Genomic DNA, 16,372 nt, shown 5'->3' with positions numbered 1-16,372 from the left:
CCTGCCTTAGAAGTAGTTTGAAATCAAAGTGCGATGCTTTGTTTTGGTGAGTGGAAAATGGGGCTCTCCCAAGGGAAGCTATAATGTCTTTCTGCTTTGAAATTGTAATTTCGTTGTGGCTTAGCTCATGAACGCTCTTTTGTACCATTGCAATGCTTTATTCATGTAAAAATGTAGCAGTGGTTATGTGAAGAGCCCACATGTCATTTAAATATAAAGGGTAACCAGGGCTCTCTTCACACTGGCTCTGCTGTGGAGTGGTTCTGTAAATGATGGTTCAAGAAAGGACTGCTCTAAGGTGTCTCTGTTCAGAGCAGCTTTCTACCCTGCACCAGATGCCCTTCCTGCAGCTTCTGTTTGCATGTAGCTCTGGTCAGCAGGTGATGTCTATACCTGGCCTTGAGTGTGGTCAGCACCACCCACCCCTGTCTGAAGCCTGACCTGAGCACTTCAGGGAAATTCTTTCTCAAAGTATTTCCTCTACATCAGAGGTAACGTAGCCTGCTAAATATGCATTCCGAAAGCCTCAGGACTGTGTCTTTTGAATTTGCTGTTTGTGAAATGACCATTAAAGAATGGGAGGCAACAGTTCTCTGGGTCCTGACTAGATCCTGGAAACCCTCTGAGACTGAGGATGAACAAAGCCAGCCACGTTCTTCTTTCTCATTTAGTCGACATTCTCTCCCTATCTTACCTTCCACACCCAAATTGCTCTTAAAGCCCTCCTCATGCCCGCTGCCCACAAGTATCTGATAACTGCCCTGGTGTCTTTGTCAAGTATTTAAACACCAGAGCAGGACCAGTACAGGAACCTAGATAGGGCTGAAGGAATTAAACCTGTGAGCAGTCCTAATCATCCCACTGCATGGGTTTCTCAGCAAGTCCTGTCTCTGTGCCCATCTTGATCAGCACACCAGGTTAGCTGCTGTCTGTGTTTCAACTCACAGAGTTTCAAGCATCAGCATTAATATTGTCAGCATTAATCTTTGATCAGACCCTGGAATGCTGAATTTACTTTAGGAAATCATAGGTGATAGCACTAACGTGACATGTAATCATGCAGCCACCTCAAATGGCTGTCAGCCTTGCTGGGAGGCAGCCTTGGGGAGACTGGTGCCTAGCTGTGAGCTGCTCATGGCTATTTCCAGATCCTCCAGACATGTAGGTATGAACTTCCATCCAAGGGGGCCTTGTCAGCCACACGTGGCTTCCCTTTCTTGGATCAGGTATTGGGAGACAGGAGATGCTTGGGAGGACATCTTCATCAGCAGCATGATTGCTGTCTGGAGCCTGGATCTGGATCCAGCTGTCTGCCATCCCATCATCTAAGAGCAGAAGGGAAAATCAAAAGCTCTATCTTTTTACTGTATTCTCCCTTGGTCTGTCATTGCTTAATTGTATTCCTGAATCTTATTAAAGTTTGGGGTGAGTCATTACCATGCAGAGGTGAAAACAGGGCAGTGCAGATTGTAGGGAGGAGTGTCTCCCCATGTGCTGAGCAGAATTCCCACAGCACAGAGAAACTCCTATCACTCCATAGACGTGTTGCATCATCTGCTTGCTGCTGCCTCTAATTTAGTGCCCTAAATCCCATATCAAAACACTTGGAGTCCAAAGAGAATATAAAATAGGCCTGGAGTAGGAAATTCATACCTATTAGACATGCAGATCTCCCTTAATCATTGGAGATCTTCTTCCAAGCTCATGCAGGCCTTGTAATTGTGGTACTGTGTTGTTCTTAATGCACTGACTATCCACAGAACACATTTCCTTCTCCACCATCAGAAAAAAATTGAAGGAGTAAACCAAGGTGACTGCTCTTCAGTGTCCTAGATATATTTCATTTATGACTATAGCAGTTCAAGCTTGTAAAACACATTATGATCACCTGTGGAGAAAAGTACTACAGAGCTGTCATTGTCACTAATCAGATCTTTGTGGTGGACAGAAAGACCTCCTCTGCTTCACTTTGTCCACACTGTTACAGCCTCTTGCACTTGCTGTTTTGTTTTTTGGAGCAAATTCAAAAGAGCCCTTCTTTCTGAGGCTATGGTTTCTACCACATCTCAGGCTGTTTCTCCTGCTAACTTTCGGTGATTTAATGTGCCTGTTTGGTATTCTGGCATTGCTGGGAATATGCTGCTGTGTGCAGGGTGGTAGAGGCAGCTATGGACATATGTGTATCATGTGATTAGGAGCACGGCATTGTGGAGTAGTTTAGACAGAAGAGACCTCTGGAAATAATCCAGTCCTTCTCTCTGGTTAAAGCATTGTTTGTAGTTGATTTAAAGCTAAGTAGCTGGTCACTTGCCAATCTTTGTTGAGCTATTTTAAATTTAATTTTGATTTCTTTTGGAAGGAAGAACCACCCAGAACTAGTTAAACGTGGAAACTCCTTTCGTTGCTTTCCTCAATGAGATTCAGTGAAACTTTTTTGGATTCAATCTGTCTTTTTTTTTTTTTTTTAATCATTTGAAGCATCTAAGATAACAGAATCAAGTTTCCCTATATTTCTGTGAAATAACAAAAGTAAGGGATCTGGATTCTGGCCACACCAAGGTCAGACAAACAACAACAAAAGAAACCAAGCCAAAAATCCTTGGTCTCCTTGAAGAAGAAGGGAAAGACCAGTGGCTCATACACGAGGATTTAATTCCCAAACTCTTTGCATGCCTATGCTATTACAGTAGAAATTGAGTGTGCGTGTATGGAAAAGAAGGCAATGTGTGAACATTACAATTTGTGCATCTGAAAAACTGGAATTTGAGGCTTTTTTTTTAAGGGCTGTGAAGGTACTGAGGTACTTCTGTTTTCCTTACAGGTGTGTTACTAGACATCCAGCAGCACTTTGGAGTCAAAGACAGTGGGGCTGGCTTATTACAGACAGGTAAGAGTCTTTGGCATGTTTCCTTTGAAACACACTTTTAGGAGGAGGGCAAACGAAGATGAGTGGGATTTTGTTGTTGTTTGGTTTGTTGTACTTTGTTGATAGGCAAGAGATCGGGGCTCAGCAACTTGAGTGCAGAAAGAGCCAAGAAGTAGACCTAATTATATATGATGAAATCTAATAAGACATAACAACCTGGATTGCAAAGTTCACAATAAACCAACAGCAGGATTCTGTTGTTCTTGTTGAGAAGTATGTAACATAAGTATGAGGTGTGATGCCCTTCATGTATTCTACAGAGAATCTGCTGAATGTGCAGTATTTGGCAGTGCAATGTGACATAAAAACGTCACACATCAGGAAAATAGTTGAGGGTGAAAACTGCAGGAAGGGCTAGCAATGCTTGTTGATTGAAAATACTTTTATGGTTTTAGAGCTATTGACATCAGGCTTTTTTTTCTCCATGTATTTAAGGAAGAAAAATCATTGACATTCTGATGTCTGTCCTTTTAATGTTGTAGACATTTACAGACAGAGTTGAAGAACCCTAGGAAAAAAAATACAGCTTTTCTGGCCTTTAGTCCAGAGTTGCTTTAATGGAATGGCTTTGTCAAGGGGCTGGAGACGATGACGTTGAGTAGCAGTCCCATGTATGACAGCACATTTGTTCTTTATGGAGAGGTGAAAGGACCAGCTAGGCAGCAAATGTGGTATATTAAGGAGAGAAGCAGCCTGGTTTGGAAGCCTCCTACAGAATTAGAAGTTGGAGTTGCAGAATTGTGATGCTGTGCTTGTCTTTAGGATTGAAAAAGCTTTTCTCACACAGTATTTTAATGCATTTTTTCCTCAATGGTTACCAAATTCCTACCATTCTTGTCCATGAAATCACATCCGACAAGAGAGGGTATAAAATCATTCACACTGGAGGTGCGAACATTGTGAAGCTCTATTAGTTGGTCTTTGGTATCAGACTATTAGAACCACTCTGGTGTCTCCTTTTTATTTTCTACAACCTATAGCACAGCAGGCTCCTCATCTGTGATTAGAGGGTCTTGTCACATTACAGTGCAAACAACTAATATCAGTCCATTTTAGGGCTTTAAAAATGCTCTCCTGTCTCTTATGGGACAATGGAGTTCAGCTAAGCTGAAGCAGCACATGGCTGGAACAGAAGGTCTGAGCTTTGTAAATGTTTCTGATTATAAGTAGCATCAATCAGTCATGTTCAAAGTGGCACTGGGTGTCTGTCAGGCTCATTTCTGCAGCAATTATTTGTTTTTATTTATTGTGCTCTGTAGAGCAGATCCTCAGTGTATCATTAGACTCAAAGTGCCTTCAACAGAATATTCTGGTGGAAAATGGCACTTGCTGAAGCACATATATAATCTTCATTCCTCTCAGTGGATGAAATCCTTCTGCAGATGATTTACTGACAGCAAGCAATAGCTAAGCTCCATCAGGGCGTTTCATTTGTTAATTGCAAGACATGTTATTTATTTCTCTAGCTAACGTACAGAGCATCTGAAAACAGAGTCACTGAGATGTTTCAAGATTGCTGCTGAGTGTGTTGTGAGTTGTGTAACCAATAAATTTTGCTTTAAGGAAAGCAACAACCTCCTTTTTTTTTTTTTTAATGATCTGAAAACTGAGAGCTTGGCTTTGCCCTTGTACTGTAGATAGTACTGTAGATGATGTATTAATCACAGCACTACCACTGGAAAAAACTGCTCACAAAAGAATACATCATTTAATGTAATTAAGGTTAGTGGTATATAACAAAAAACTTAGTGAACGTGTTAATTTTGCTTAAAAAGTTTCTGTTTGACAGCTGACACATGGCCCATGTACTCTTAACCCTGGTAGAACGGAGCATGCAGGCCTAAACTGCTATGAACACTACCTACAATTTTTGACTCTTCTCAAAGTCTCATTGCTCTAAGCTGCAAATGGAGCTGGAGTATAAAAATGTTTGACTAAAATTGCAAAGGAAACCTGCTGTAAAGCTGGGATCAAGACCAGCATCTCCCAGACCTCTTCCTTAACCTTGAACAGTTCTTTTCTGAGTGTAAAGTCAGAAATATCATCTTACTCCCAAGAGATGGTCTTGCTAACTAATTGAGTGATATGAGATGAAAGACTGCTCATCCTGAATGTGTCCTCTGAATAAAGAGCAGATTAGTCCTCAAGTTGTTAATCCTGCATCTAAATGAGTCCTAAATTAATTTACAATGTTAATGAGCGGGAGTGAAATGTGGCATTCACTGTTCATATCACTCATCAAATAGGCTTTACAAAAATAATAATGAAAATCCTTTTAACTGAGAAACGGCTGCACACAGTGCTTTAGGAGGAAATGGTGGTGAAAACTCAAACAGTGAGGGGAAAAGAAATCCTCCAAGGCAGTGTATGTCCCTGCGTTCATACCATAACCCATTGTTTGCAGGCACAGCTGGTCTCATAGCTCTCTTACTCCAAGCATTCAAGGCCCAATTCACACACTGTCAGCTTCTCCTGCTCTCTGGTAAGCAAAGGTGACTGGTTTCCTCAGAACTGCAGACAAAATTAGAATTTTTGTCTTGTATCATGGGGTTAATATAAAACAAGTTGCTATTTGTCCAGGAGATACAATGAAAACTGCTTAGAGGGAAACTAACTTCCTGTACAGCAAAATTTGAAGGGATGCTCCAGCCTCATTCATAATGGAAAAGAGCAGAACGTGGTATTTTCTGTAACGAGGATCTTGTGACAGCAAAGGACACGCTGACAGATGTGTCACAGTTGCTACTTGCTCAGTAGCATTGTAGAGTAACAAGCATATAACTATGCTCATTTCAAAGCCTCAATTACCTCTTAATGATAGTAAAATTCTGTGTTGATCTTCCTTTCTAAGAACGATGTGCACACAGTTATATAAATAATAAAGTGCACTTAATGGTCCTTCAGGTCTGTAGCCAAGCTTAATTGTTTCTTTTCATTTCCTGTTGGTTGCTTTTGTTAGATGGATAAAGGATAATCCTGACTGATCTCAAAAGGTGATAAAACATCTCCACGACTACTTAAGCTGTGCAGCTCTGATCAGTCAATGCAGCCATAAGCCAAACAGCAGAAAGCCTTTCCTATGTATGGAAAGGGGTAGGGGCAGCAATTTGGACTGTCAAAACTATAGGCTTCTAAAACCACAAAGCCTGAGAGTATGGAGAACAGATTTATTAAACTGCTTCAAAATTGTGTTAAGTCACATTTTCTTCTGTATATATTTAGACCACAGGAATAATGCCCACTGCTGTGCTCTGTTTTCCATTGGATTTTCTGTCCTTTCTTCATTATTTTTTTTGTGCTTTATTGCTCTGCCTGCTTTCCTTGCCCTTGAATTTATTTTGCTTTTGTCTTTTGCTAGTGTCTGTTTAGAGCTCTGACTTGCTAATAATAATAGTGGCTAGCTCTTAGTACAGTTTGTCTCCTTTTTATCTCTGGATTTTTTTATTTAGAAAGGATAATGAAACTTGCCCTTCTCTACAGATAGAAAGTAAGGGAACCATATGGGAGAAATGTCCTGCCCAAAGTCACACAGCAGGTGTGAGCCAGAGCCAGAGCAAGAACTGCAGTCTACTTCCTGGGCACGGCACTCAACCAGGTTGATGGTCAGACCCAGAGGTTTGGTCCTAGCTATTGGACACCTTAATTTTCTAGCCTAAATAGCTCAAGGTCAAAGACAGGCGTGTGAAACTGTGGTGTCCTGCAAGGAGAAGCTGTAAGCCATCAAATAGTTGTGATGGCAAGGATTTCCTTGAAATGCAGAGGACAGAAGTGTTTGTTTTCAGGAAGAGCATAGGATATCAGTAGAGGAAATCTTGCTAACGAGAAGTTTATACCATCAGCCAGAAACAAGGAAATGTAAGAAAGTGAGAAATCTGGAAGGTAACAGTGGCTCTGAAAGAACTTCTTGCTTGGAGACTGTTGGGTACTCCCCCAGATGCCTTTCAGCCCCTGGTTTTCTCGGGAAGCCTAGTAAACATCAGTTACTTTCTTGAGTCTTGATGTGGATTGATTTTTCTTGTAAGGATCAATTACAATTAGAACTGATCATTTGGAAAATGAGACTTTGTCATAATTGAGTCACCCTACCTTTAGAGACAACCTAGTGTAACCAAGTGGTGGGTTCCAGCCTTGCAAAGATGCTAGCATCTCCAAGGTGCTGTGATTGCATCAAGCAGGCCGTAGGCACTGACTGTGCCTTGATTAGTGCTTGTGACAAGTGTAGCAGGGACAGCCCCTGCCCGAACTGATCCTATTTTATAACTGATTTGCAAACAAGTGCTTTGTTTAGAGCATGGTAGGTGCTGTAGGATCAAACAGACCTTCTGATTGGTTGGGAAGCCGAAGCACATCCTAACTAATGCATGGTAGAAGAGTGAATACTGAATCGAGCAGGCTGAAACACCATCTGTTTTGCAGTAAGCACGTTGTGCCTGAGTGTGTTTCAGTGTGATCTAGTAGAAGACTCAGCTGCCTTCTTCCTGTAAGCAGGTTTTTCACTTATTAAGGTAGAGTGAGCTGAGATAGTCCAGAGCCTGATTATCATCCATGTTAAGTCCATTACAGGTTCTGACAGGCTTTTTCTTGTCTGCTAGAATGGTGTCTGATATGCTAGTCTTGGCAGTCTGAAGTTCTGATTCATGAAAGCAGTTAAGCCTATTTGGAAATCCCTCTGCAGTCAAGAATGAAAGTGTTTTTGTGAATCAGTGAGCAGGTTATGGAAAATGTTTGTGCCCTAGCCCTGTCCCTTGAATGCCAAGGACCAAACTGTAAAAATGCTGCTTACATTGCAAGTCATCACTAGGCAGCCCTAGATTGCGAAGTAAATAGTCTTTGCTGGGGAGGGAAGGGATGCCAAGATGTCCTTGACTGCTGCTAAAGCTAGAGCCAGTGCTGTACTTTGTCCTCCTGTAGTGCATGCCAGCAAGTGAGCACAGGATCCTAGAATAGGGAGACTTTCCAGACTGGCTTGTCTTATGAACTTTCTGATCTGATGGTACTACACGGCCACTAACACAGCACTGCAGTTCATTCCCCCAACCTTTCTGCTCTGCTGTTTGCCTAACGGGGCAGGTATGTGGGCTGCTTGTTTCACGGGAAGCTTGCACTTGTGCCTATTTTCCCTTAGGCTGTAGTTCAGGCACCTCTTGCCAAGGTTGTGTTCATTTCTGTAATTCATTAAAATAATGAGGGCAGAGATTTCCCACAGATTTTGAGAAGTAATAATTTCAACCAAATTCTTCGTAGTTCTTAACATGTGTTGCTCATCACCTGCACACGTTCCTCAAACCTCAGAATTACATTCAAGCTCTTTATACTGGAAGATGGAATTGGTGCTGTTATTATGTCGTGCTTTTAATCAACTTCTGCTTAATATCAGCTATGGGATCTCATATAGCCCTCATCTTCATTGTATTGTGTGTTTCATGCAGAAATAGTTCAGAAGGGATAAACTTGCCACCTTTGTGGTTGTTGTTTTGTTTGTTTGTTTGTTTTAATATTGGCACTGTACTGTGAATTTTAAAAGAAGGTGAGCACTTAAATTACCTTACCACCCTGACGGTTTTTATGTTGTTGTTAGATATCTAGTGGCTACCTGATGCTGGAGGGAAGAAGTGTGTACTTACATTCAGGAACTCAGTTTAGCTTTCTTTATATCCTCTCCCCATGTAATGACACTAAAAGCTTCTGTGAACAAGTTCCTTGGCTTTAATGCACAGTTTTCACCGAACCTTTAAGTTTAATTTTCAAGTATGGTGAGCAGAGGAGTGTTTGGATGTAGTCTAAATCAGAAGGAGCTCTGTATTCCCTCTTTACCCTGATCTGGAACTATACATACAGTTGCTTCTAATGCCCACTGAACCCAATATAAAGGGATTTGTTAGCCCAGAAGGGAAGCTCTTTTTGCCTCGACTTGAAGGGAATTTGGATATAGGTCTTCTATGAGCTGAGAGTGAGAAAATAGGACAAACCTTTACAGTGCATTCTGTATATTTAGTGTGCTTCATCCCAGGAGAGCCATAACATTGTTCTCTTTTAAAGATTTATTTTAAGATAGTTTTGGATTTGTATTGCTCTTCCCACACACCTGAAGTACTCTCATTCCCTTGGAACACAAACCTACCGTTCTGCAGGGCGGCAAATACTGTGCTGGGAGAAATGTAAGCAGTTACTTCATGCAGGAATCTCAAATGTGACGATACAGGGGTCAAGCTTGGTCTGTGCCATGCTCATTTAGTGTGGTTGCAGCATTGTTGAAGGGGATGTTTGATTTGGCAGAGAGATCATTTGGATAAACCAAATAGTCTTGACCAAGTGTAAAGGAGCTCAGGAGCACTGAAGGTACATCCTGCAATGAATTAAAAACAATGCTGTCAGTATTCGTGATACAGCAGACACCTTGTGGGCTCTGGAAATACCAGGACATTTCTGTAGTAGGGGGGAATACTGTGGCCCTGGACCAACCTCTGTGGACTTTTTTTTCCCCTCTAATGATGAGTCTCCAGGTGATCTGAACATCTGACATTTCCTCCATACAGGTGGTTCACATTTTCCGTGCTGTGTACTACATTACTGTACAGTCTTGCTTTTATAGTGATCATCCCTGTGTGCTGGTATAAGTTGTATAGCAAAAACGGATTTTCTTCTCAGACTGTGCAAGGGACTGTTTTAGGAGGGAAGTTTTTGTCAAATGACTGAGAATGGTTTAGGTTCTTTAACAAGTTTAGGTTCTTTAACAATCAAATCTCAGAGGAAAAAGAAGCAGTTATTTGATGGGATGAATGCTAGAAGGAGTTCACGTGTATTCTCCATGTCCTTTTGCTGCAGCAAACAAGGAAATGTTTTCATTTTCAGCAGAAAGGATCTTTGCAAGATAAGGCCAGTCCTCACCTCTTCTGTTCCCCCCACTTGGTTGCACATCAAGTTATTATGAATTAAACACTAAGGTAGTTTTAACCATTTCCTCCTTCCAGACTTATCATTCCTTTTCACAGCAGCAGGAATTATTTAGTATAAGGTCCTACTGCTTTGTTAGCAATATAAATAACAATAAAAATGCCTGAGTGCCATTGACCACATCTTTTGAGCACTAGAAACCATTGTCGAAGTCTGACAAAGAAAGATAAAGGTGCTGTTTCATGAGAGACTTTGTGAGTAAACGGAGTCATGTCAGGAAGATGGGTGAGTTAGAGAAAAACTTTGCCTCCAGAAAGAAGTATTTTTTGCTTACACTGGAATGAGCAGGGTGCTTTAGAGATGATGTGCTACTGAACCAAGCTGCTTTCAGTTTAACATTCTGGGCTCTTCCAAAAGCAGCCTCTTACAGGTGTGGTTTAGGATACATTAATGCTTAACTTAGTAATTTTGACTGTGAATCAAAGTAGTTAAGTGGCACAAATCACACTAGCAAAATTGCTCCCAAGGGAAACTGCAAGCTCAAAATTAGTGATAATTTGAGGATACTTTAAACGATACTAAAAATAGGTATTAGTTCAGAAGGGCTGATGTAGTTATTGTGTTGAGAACCATGCAAGTGTTTGATGAGATAAATCCACCACTTTACCAGACTTCTTGAAAGTAAAACTGCAGATCAGGAACGTGATCTCACACCAGTTTTTCTATTCTTGTCTGTTTTTAAATGGACACATTCCCCTGCAGTGTGCTCCTGTAGGGTATCCCCCCATGCCTGAGTTCACAGGAGCACCACTAGAATGTATAAATCTGATGTTTTATTCTGTTGCTGTGGCTCACAGTACCAAAATTAAATTACCAGCTTTGTAGTTGCTTTTGCTTAAGTCCTGTGGGCTTTGAAAAAATGATGCATCTGTAAGGGTTATTGTTTTACATTATCTACAGAATGATGAAACCTTCTCATAAAGAGGCCCACTTCTTCAGGATATTTAGCTTTACTGATACCTGTCATGATGGGCCAGAATACCAGCTCTACATGTCACTTGTTTTGATGAATATCCCTGGGGTTTGTCAGCTACAGATGACTGCACAGAAAATAAAATTCTAGATCCCGTATTGGACTGAGCATCCTATATGTGGACTGCACAGAGAGCTTTTCTCTCTCTCTTCTTGTCTTGTTGAATGCTGTGCTGTAATTTCAGCCCAGCACAGACATGTGCTAAATGTTTCTGTTTCTCCCACCCCGAGCCCTCAGTTACTTCCAGCCAGTTGACTAACACAACTGCGCTTCATGCTAACTTAAATGGAACACTTAAATGTAATCATATGGTTGTTTATTAGCAAATATACAAAATGTGAGGATAGGATGGCATGACAAAGGGAAGTGTTAAAAGGAAAGGTCTCCTGGTTGAACAGGAGAGAGAAGGAACGGATTTTTCTGAGAAGCAGGCTGTCCAAAGTTGCCGTTGTTCTCACTGAGGATGTTTTGTGGCAGCGAAGGTGATAATACAGGATATTATACAATGATTGTTGAATATTCACTACGAGCTCCCCAGTGAGGTATTTCTGCCAGCTGCTGCTGCTGTTTTACCTCCAAGTGGCTTGGACAGTGCAGTGTGTGACATACTGAGCTGAGAAAATGTTTGCACTGAGTATGAAAGGCATTGGCTTTCTTTATATGGACTTACTGAACGTGTTCTTTATGGATTCAGAGTCCTGAAATGAATCTCCTTTGACTAATCACCAGGCAATAAGCTGCTGGCAATACCATGACAAGCTCTCCCCAAGGCTCAGTCTTTGTCTATGTAGAACTGCTAATAAGGAGGCCTACCTGCCATCCTGGAACATCTGTGATGGTATACTACCTAGAGCAGGGAACAGAATGGGCGCTGAACTCAAACCAACCTTAGATGAGCCACTGGTCAGTCATCAGTCTCACCTTCTGCATGTTTAGACCTGATTGAAATTGACTGATGTGGTCTTTTCTAATATGTTAACAATCTCTGGATTCACCAAATACTGCCTTCCCCCCCCCCCCCATTAATGTAATTGATGGTGCATGAAGGCATGCAATTTGCAAACCCTGTGCAATGCAGAATTTATTTCAATGAGTTGTTCTCTAGTAGTACTCATTCTGCCAGAAATGCAGTAGTTAGAATCAATTAAAAGACAGTGGGTTTTTTCCTTCTAAATAAAAGGACTCCAGTCTTTTTTTTTTTTTTTTTTGCTATTGAAACTACTGTTAACCCTGGGATCTTTTATGGAGATTGCATTCTTTTACCCAGAGATGCACCTTCAGTTGCACAGTTCACTCCTGGAGCTGCTGTCCAGATTGGTATGAGTGTTTTTCACTGGTCAGGGCTCAGACTTTGGAAGTGCATGTGTAATCTTAGTAACAACTAGACGGACAGTGTTCCAGGGCAGGGGCTCGGTGTGGTTTATGATTCTTTTCCTTTCCAAAAAACATGAGAAATTAAAACATGGGGAAACATCAGTATGTGAACAGTTTCCTTAAATAAATGCATCTCTTTCTGGAGGGCACTGTGAAATGTGTAGATTCCATTTATAATGGCAAGGGGCAAGAGCATTTCCAAATAGTGCCGGCAAAACTGAATCAATGAATAACTTCTGAGGAATCACAGTGGACAATTCCCACACTGAGCGAGGCTTCCTGCCATGCTCTGTCATCCCTCTTCCTGCAGGATGAAGACTGCTTCTGATCGTAGATGATTTTTCAGCTCTCTTGTGCTGCTAATCAATATATATTTGCAAATGGCAGTCAAGTCTTTGTATTCAGTTTGTGGTCCATCAGCCTACTGAAAAGTTGCTGGCATTTGGAAAAGTAGATGGGTAAGGCTGTGGCTCTGTACCCTGCCAGAGGGATGTATGGGTGCCAATGGATGTGAAACAAGGTTGGAATTGGATATCAAGTGGGAAGAATTTGTGGCACCATCCTGTGCTCAGACACATCTCCTTTCCTGGTGGTGCCCTCTGAGGGGTGCTGGCTGTGCAAAGCAGTGGGAGGTGCTGAGATCTGTGGTGCTCTAACTTCTCTGGCTTCTCCTGCACCTTGATAGGAGGGTGGACTTTGGACATCTGGAAAACCTTCTTCTTGTAGTTAAGACATGCTTAGGTGGAGATACCTGATGTACTTTAATAGAAAAAGAAAGCAGCACAGCAGCTGTTAAGAGTACAAAGCCTCCTTTTGGGCCAAAGATTTATCTTGCTGTGCAGTCAGTCCTGCCTCTTCCATGACCTGAGTGGTTCTGTTCATCAGCCTGGGTTAATGGTTCAGCTTTGTTTTTCCTGGCCCTTGCAGCTGCCGTTGAATTCTTTGCCTGAAAATGCAGTATCTGTGACTGCAAGTATAATTACTTAAGAAATAAATAAGTTGTTCAAGGTACAGGATAAGTTGAGAGCACAAATGGTTCCTTCCTTGACTGGTAAAGAATTCATGACTCAGAATGGAACTAGACAGCAAGTTCACTTTCATGATGCTCTCGGCCACTGTGTCTAGTCCAACTCAGCCACCAATGTCTGCACATGTTTGGTCTTCATGTGCCTGCCTTCACTTCCTTCTTACAGGAGAAGTTCTAAAGATAATCTGTATTATTCATTTGTTCATCCTTAAAATTAAGGATAAAAAACACATTAAGGGAGGGATGCCTTGAAAAGGCAGGTCACACTTCTCATCTTTTCTCCTAATGCAGAAGCAGTCACTTTGCTGGAAATCACTCTGAACGTGCCAGTGATCTCCTGGAAATGGATGCCACCAGGAGTGTTGGTAGAACCAGAGCTCAAAAGGCCAGCTCTTTGTGGGGATAAGGCATTCTTACAATAATAATCTAAATGAATTCTTGGGAGGGGAAAAAAACTGAGGGTTTAGGCCAGCCTCTGAGTAGTGCAGCTGCCTGCAAAGGAGATTTTTGTACTTTCCTTGGGAAGATCTGATTGCTGTCACTGTCACAGACAGGATACCAGGCTACGTGGTTTTCTGATCTGCTGCCATTGTTCTTCTGCTCTTATGAAGTGGTCTCCTGAGGTTGTGTGAAAGAACTTTCACTGGGGGACTCCTTATTCAGCATACACTGCCAGCGCCTTAGGCAGAACAATGGATGCTGCTGCTGGGGAGAAAACTGGAAATTCCATCCGAGGAAGACATCTCTCTTCTACTGCTGCTTTGAACTGAAACCCAGGCAGCACTACAGAAAGTTCCTTTAGAAAATAAGTGCAGTTTTGACTAAGAATGTATATAGCAAGAGCTGTCATTGCACTACATACCACAGTATTTTACAGCCATCTCAGGAAAAAAAACAGGCAATTGAGCAGGAAAAAAATACTCAAATTCCATCTGTGACTGGCAAGCAGAGTTTAAGAGTATGGAGGGCAGTATTAAGACATTTGTGCTTCCTCCACAGATGTGTCTTTGAGAAGCACTAAAGCCTCTGGGAGGGGAGAAATTTGATGGAAAAGCTTTGAGAGAAGACAATTCCAAGCTCCCAGCAATGACACAAAAGCAATGACACAAAAGCAATGACACAGATCCTTTTGTATCCATATCATCTGTAGACTTTAACACATTCCTAGTGTTAAGAGATTTCTATTCCTAAAGAAATAAATTACTGTATAGCTGCAGCTGGAAAGACTTGAAGAGCAGTACCCCATGCTGGTGATGTGTGCGTTTCACAACAGGAAGTGAAAATAATTTCAGATGTCTTCTTGAAGTTCTTGCAATGAGGGGTAATAGTTTTCATCTTTTAAAGTTCAGCTTAATCTGGCAAGTATTTGCCATCCTCCATTACTAGAGGCAGGCAGCATAGGGCCAGTTAGTCTGCTTAGAAAGATCTGAACCGTGAAGGAAGTTAGCTTACAATATAGTGAGATGAATCACCATTTTCTCCCCTAGAGACTGATAGTTTTCTTAGTTAACGAGGTTAGATTGGCTTTAAAGCATACAATTTTCCTGATCTGCAAAAATCACTCCTGAAAATGATGGCTTGAATTGAATATGAAGGTAAACATTTTGCAGAAGAACAGTGTGAAAGGAGCTTGCTACCAAACCCTGACATGCTCTTATTTGCCTGTGTGCAAACACATGCTGTGAATATGATTCCTTGTCCAGATGTCGGTGCTCTGCCCCTGCACTTCAGTGGTATTGCTGAACCAGGAGCATGAGTGCACTGAAGCAAAGTCAAATTTCATCCTTTCATCCTGACCAGAGCAGAAAATGTTTGTAATGAGGCTGTCAGTGCTCTGATGGTTGATAGCCAATTACTTAATTAAAATGAGAGTATGGCTATTTTCCTTTCAAAAAAGGGAGCATGTATTTTGCCAAGACAGCTATGGTCCAACGGCTCCCTAAAGAACCGTTATTGTAATAACAACAAAGGAAATCAATCAGCCCGTGTCTGCCCAGGGAGAGCATCAGTGCAGCGCTGTGCCCTCCACACACCCCAAAGCAGAGAGATGTGTCTGCAGGGCTGCCACGGGGCATTCTTCTGCCACTCTCAGCATCCTTCCCACTTGCATCACCACCCTCACTCTGGCAGCTGGAAAATCCTCTGAGCTTACAGCCCTGCTGCAAGGCGGCAGCTGCAGGGCTCCTTCTGCTGGGGCTGCTTGCAGATACGTGAGCTAAGCAGCAGCCTTCCCCAGATCCTTTATCCTGTTGTAGCTGTAATTGAGTTAGGTCATCTGTGCCCGAGCTGTTCATATGGCCTGTTTATGTATGTTTGGTCATTATGGGCTGCCTTCAGCTTTGTAAATAAAACCAGCAGCCGTTAAGAGCTCATCAGTAGAGGTTAGCAAAGCATTGGTCATTTATTTGTGGATTTTCTTGTATTAGAAAACAAATGAACAAACTTGAAGCTTCACAGAAAGGTCTGAGGTAAGGATACACTGGATGAACGTTTTGAGCAATTTCTATGGGTGTCATAGCATCAGAAGTTCTTGATTCTCCAATGAGAAGCACTTCTACTGTATTGTTTTTCATAGGAAGCTGCTGCTGTTGTTAAATGACATGTAGCAAAGAACTTATTATTAACAAATGCATTGTACATTCAGTGCCTCTTCTCTCTTGTTCTTTTGTTGTTGCGACTGTTTTTTCTTGGAGACAGAATGACTCCTATTGCACTCTAATTAATGAAGTTAGTGTTCACTGGGATAGGATACAGGATTAATGGTTTGATGGTAAAAAGGGGTTCAGGATGAAAGCAGCCTTCCTTCTCTATCTCAAATTGGAAACAAATAACATTATTTCTTTTTGTTCCAGATACAAGTGATACGTCCTTCTATTAAGAGAATCACAGTTTTGAAGCATTTTCTTGCTAATTAAATCTGATTCACGGTACTCAACTGAAATTTCAGGGATTGGAGGATTTAGATTATTTTGCATAATCATCTTTAGACTGTTATTTCTTGGTATGTTTAAGTGCACACTGGTTGAGAAGGTTTTGTGGGCAGAGGTGAACACAAGTGCTCCTGCCCTAAGGAATCTGTCCCTGCCCTAAGGCCAGCTTCAGTCCTCTGCAGGTCCCT

At 41.7% G+C, this 16,372-nt stretch overlaps 1 protein-coding gene across 1 annotated transcript in view; it reads left to right on the top strand.

Moving 5' to 3' along the window:
- The window catches only part of SPNS2 (SPNS lysolipid transporter 2, sphingosine-1-phosphate), a 118,259-nt gene that overhangs the window by 28,910 nt on the left and 72,977 nt on the right, over positions 1 to 16,372 (top strand). Inside the window, exon 2 of the mRNA XM_065731752.1 lies at positions 2,822 to 2,887. Coding sequence (XP_065587824.1) covers positions 2,822 to 2,887 — 66 coding nt within the window. The remainder of the gene's footprint in view (positions 1 to 2,821; positions 2,888 to 16,372) is intronic.

Source organism: Cyrtonyx montezumae, unplaced genomic scaffold (assembly GCF_038088225.1).
Source record: "Cyrtonyx montezumae isolate F1298 unplaced genomic scaffold, pur_monq_1.0 scaffold_15, whole genome shotgun sequence".
Taxonomy (NCBI): Eukaryota; Metazoa; Chordata; class Aves; order Galliformes; family Odontophoridae; genus Cyrtonyx; species Cyrtonyx montezumae.
This window is presented reverse-complemented; position numbering and strand designations above follow the sequence as displayed.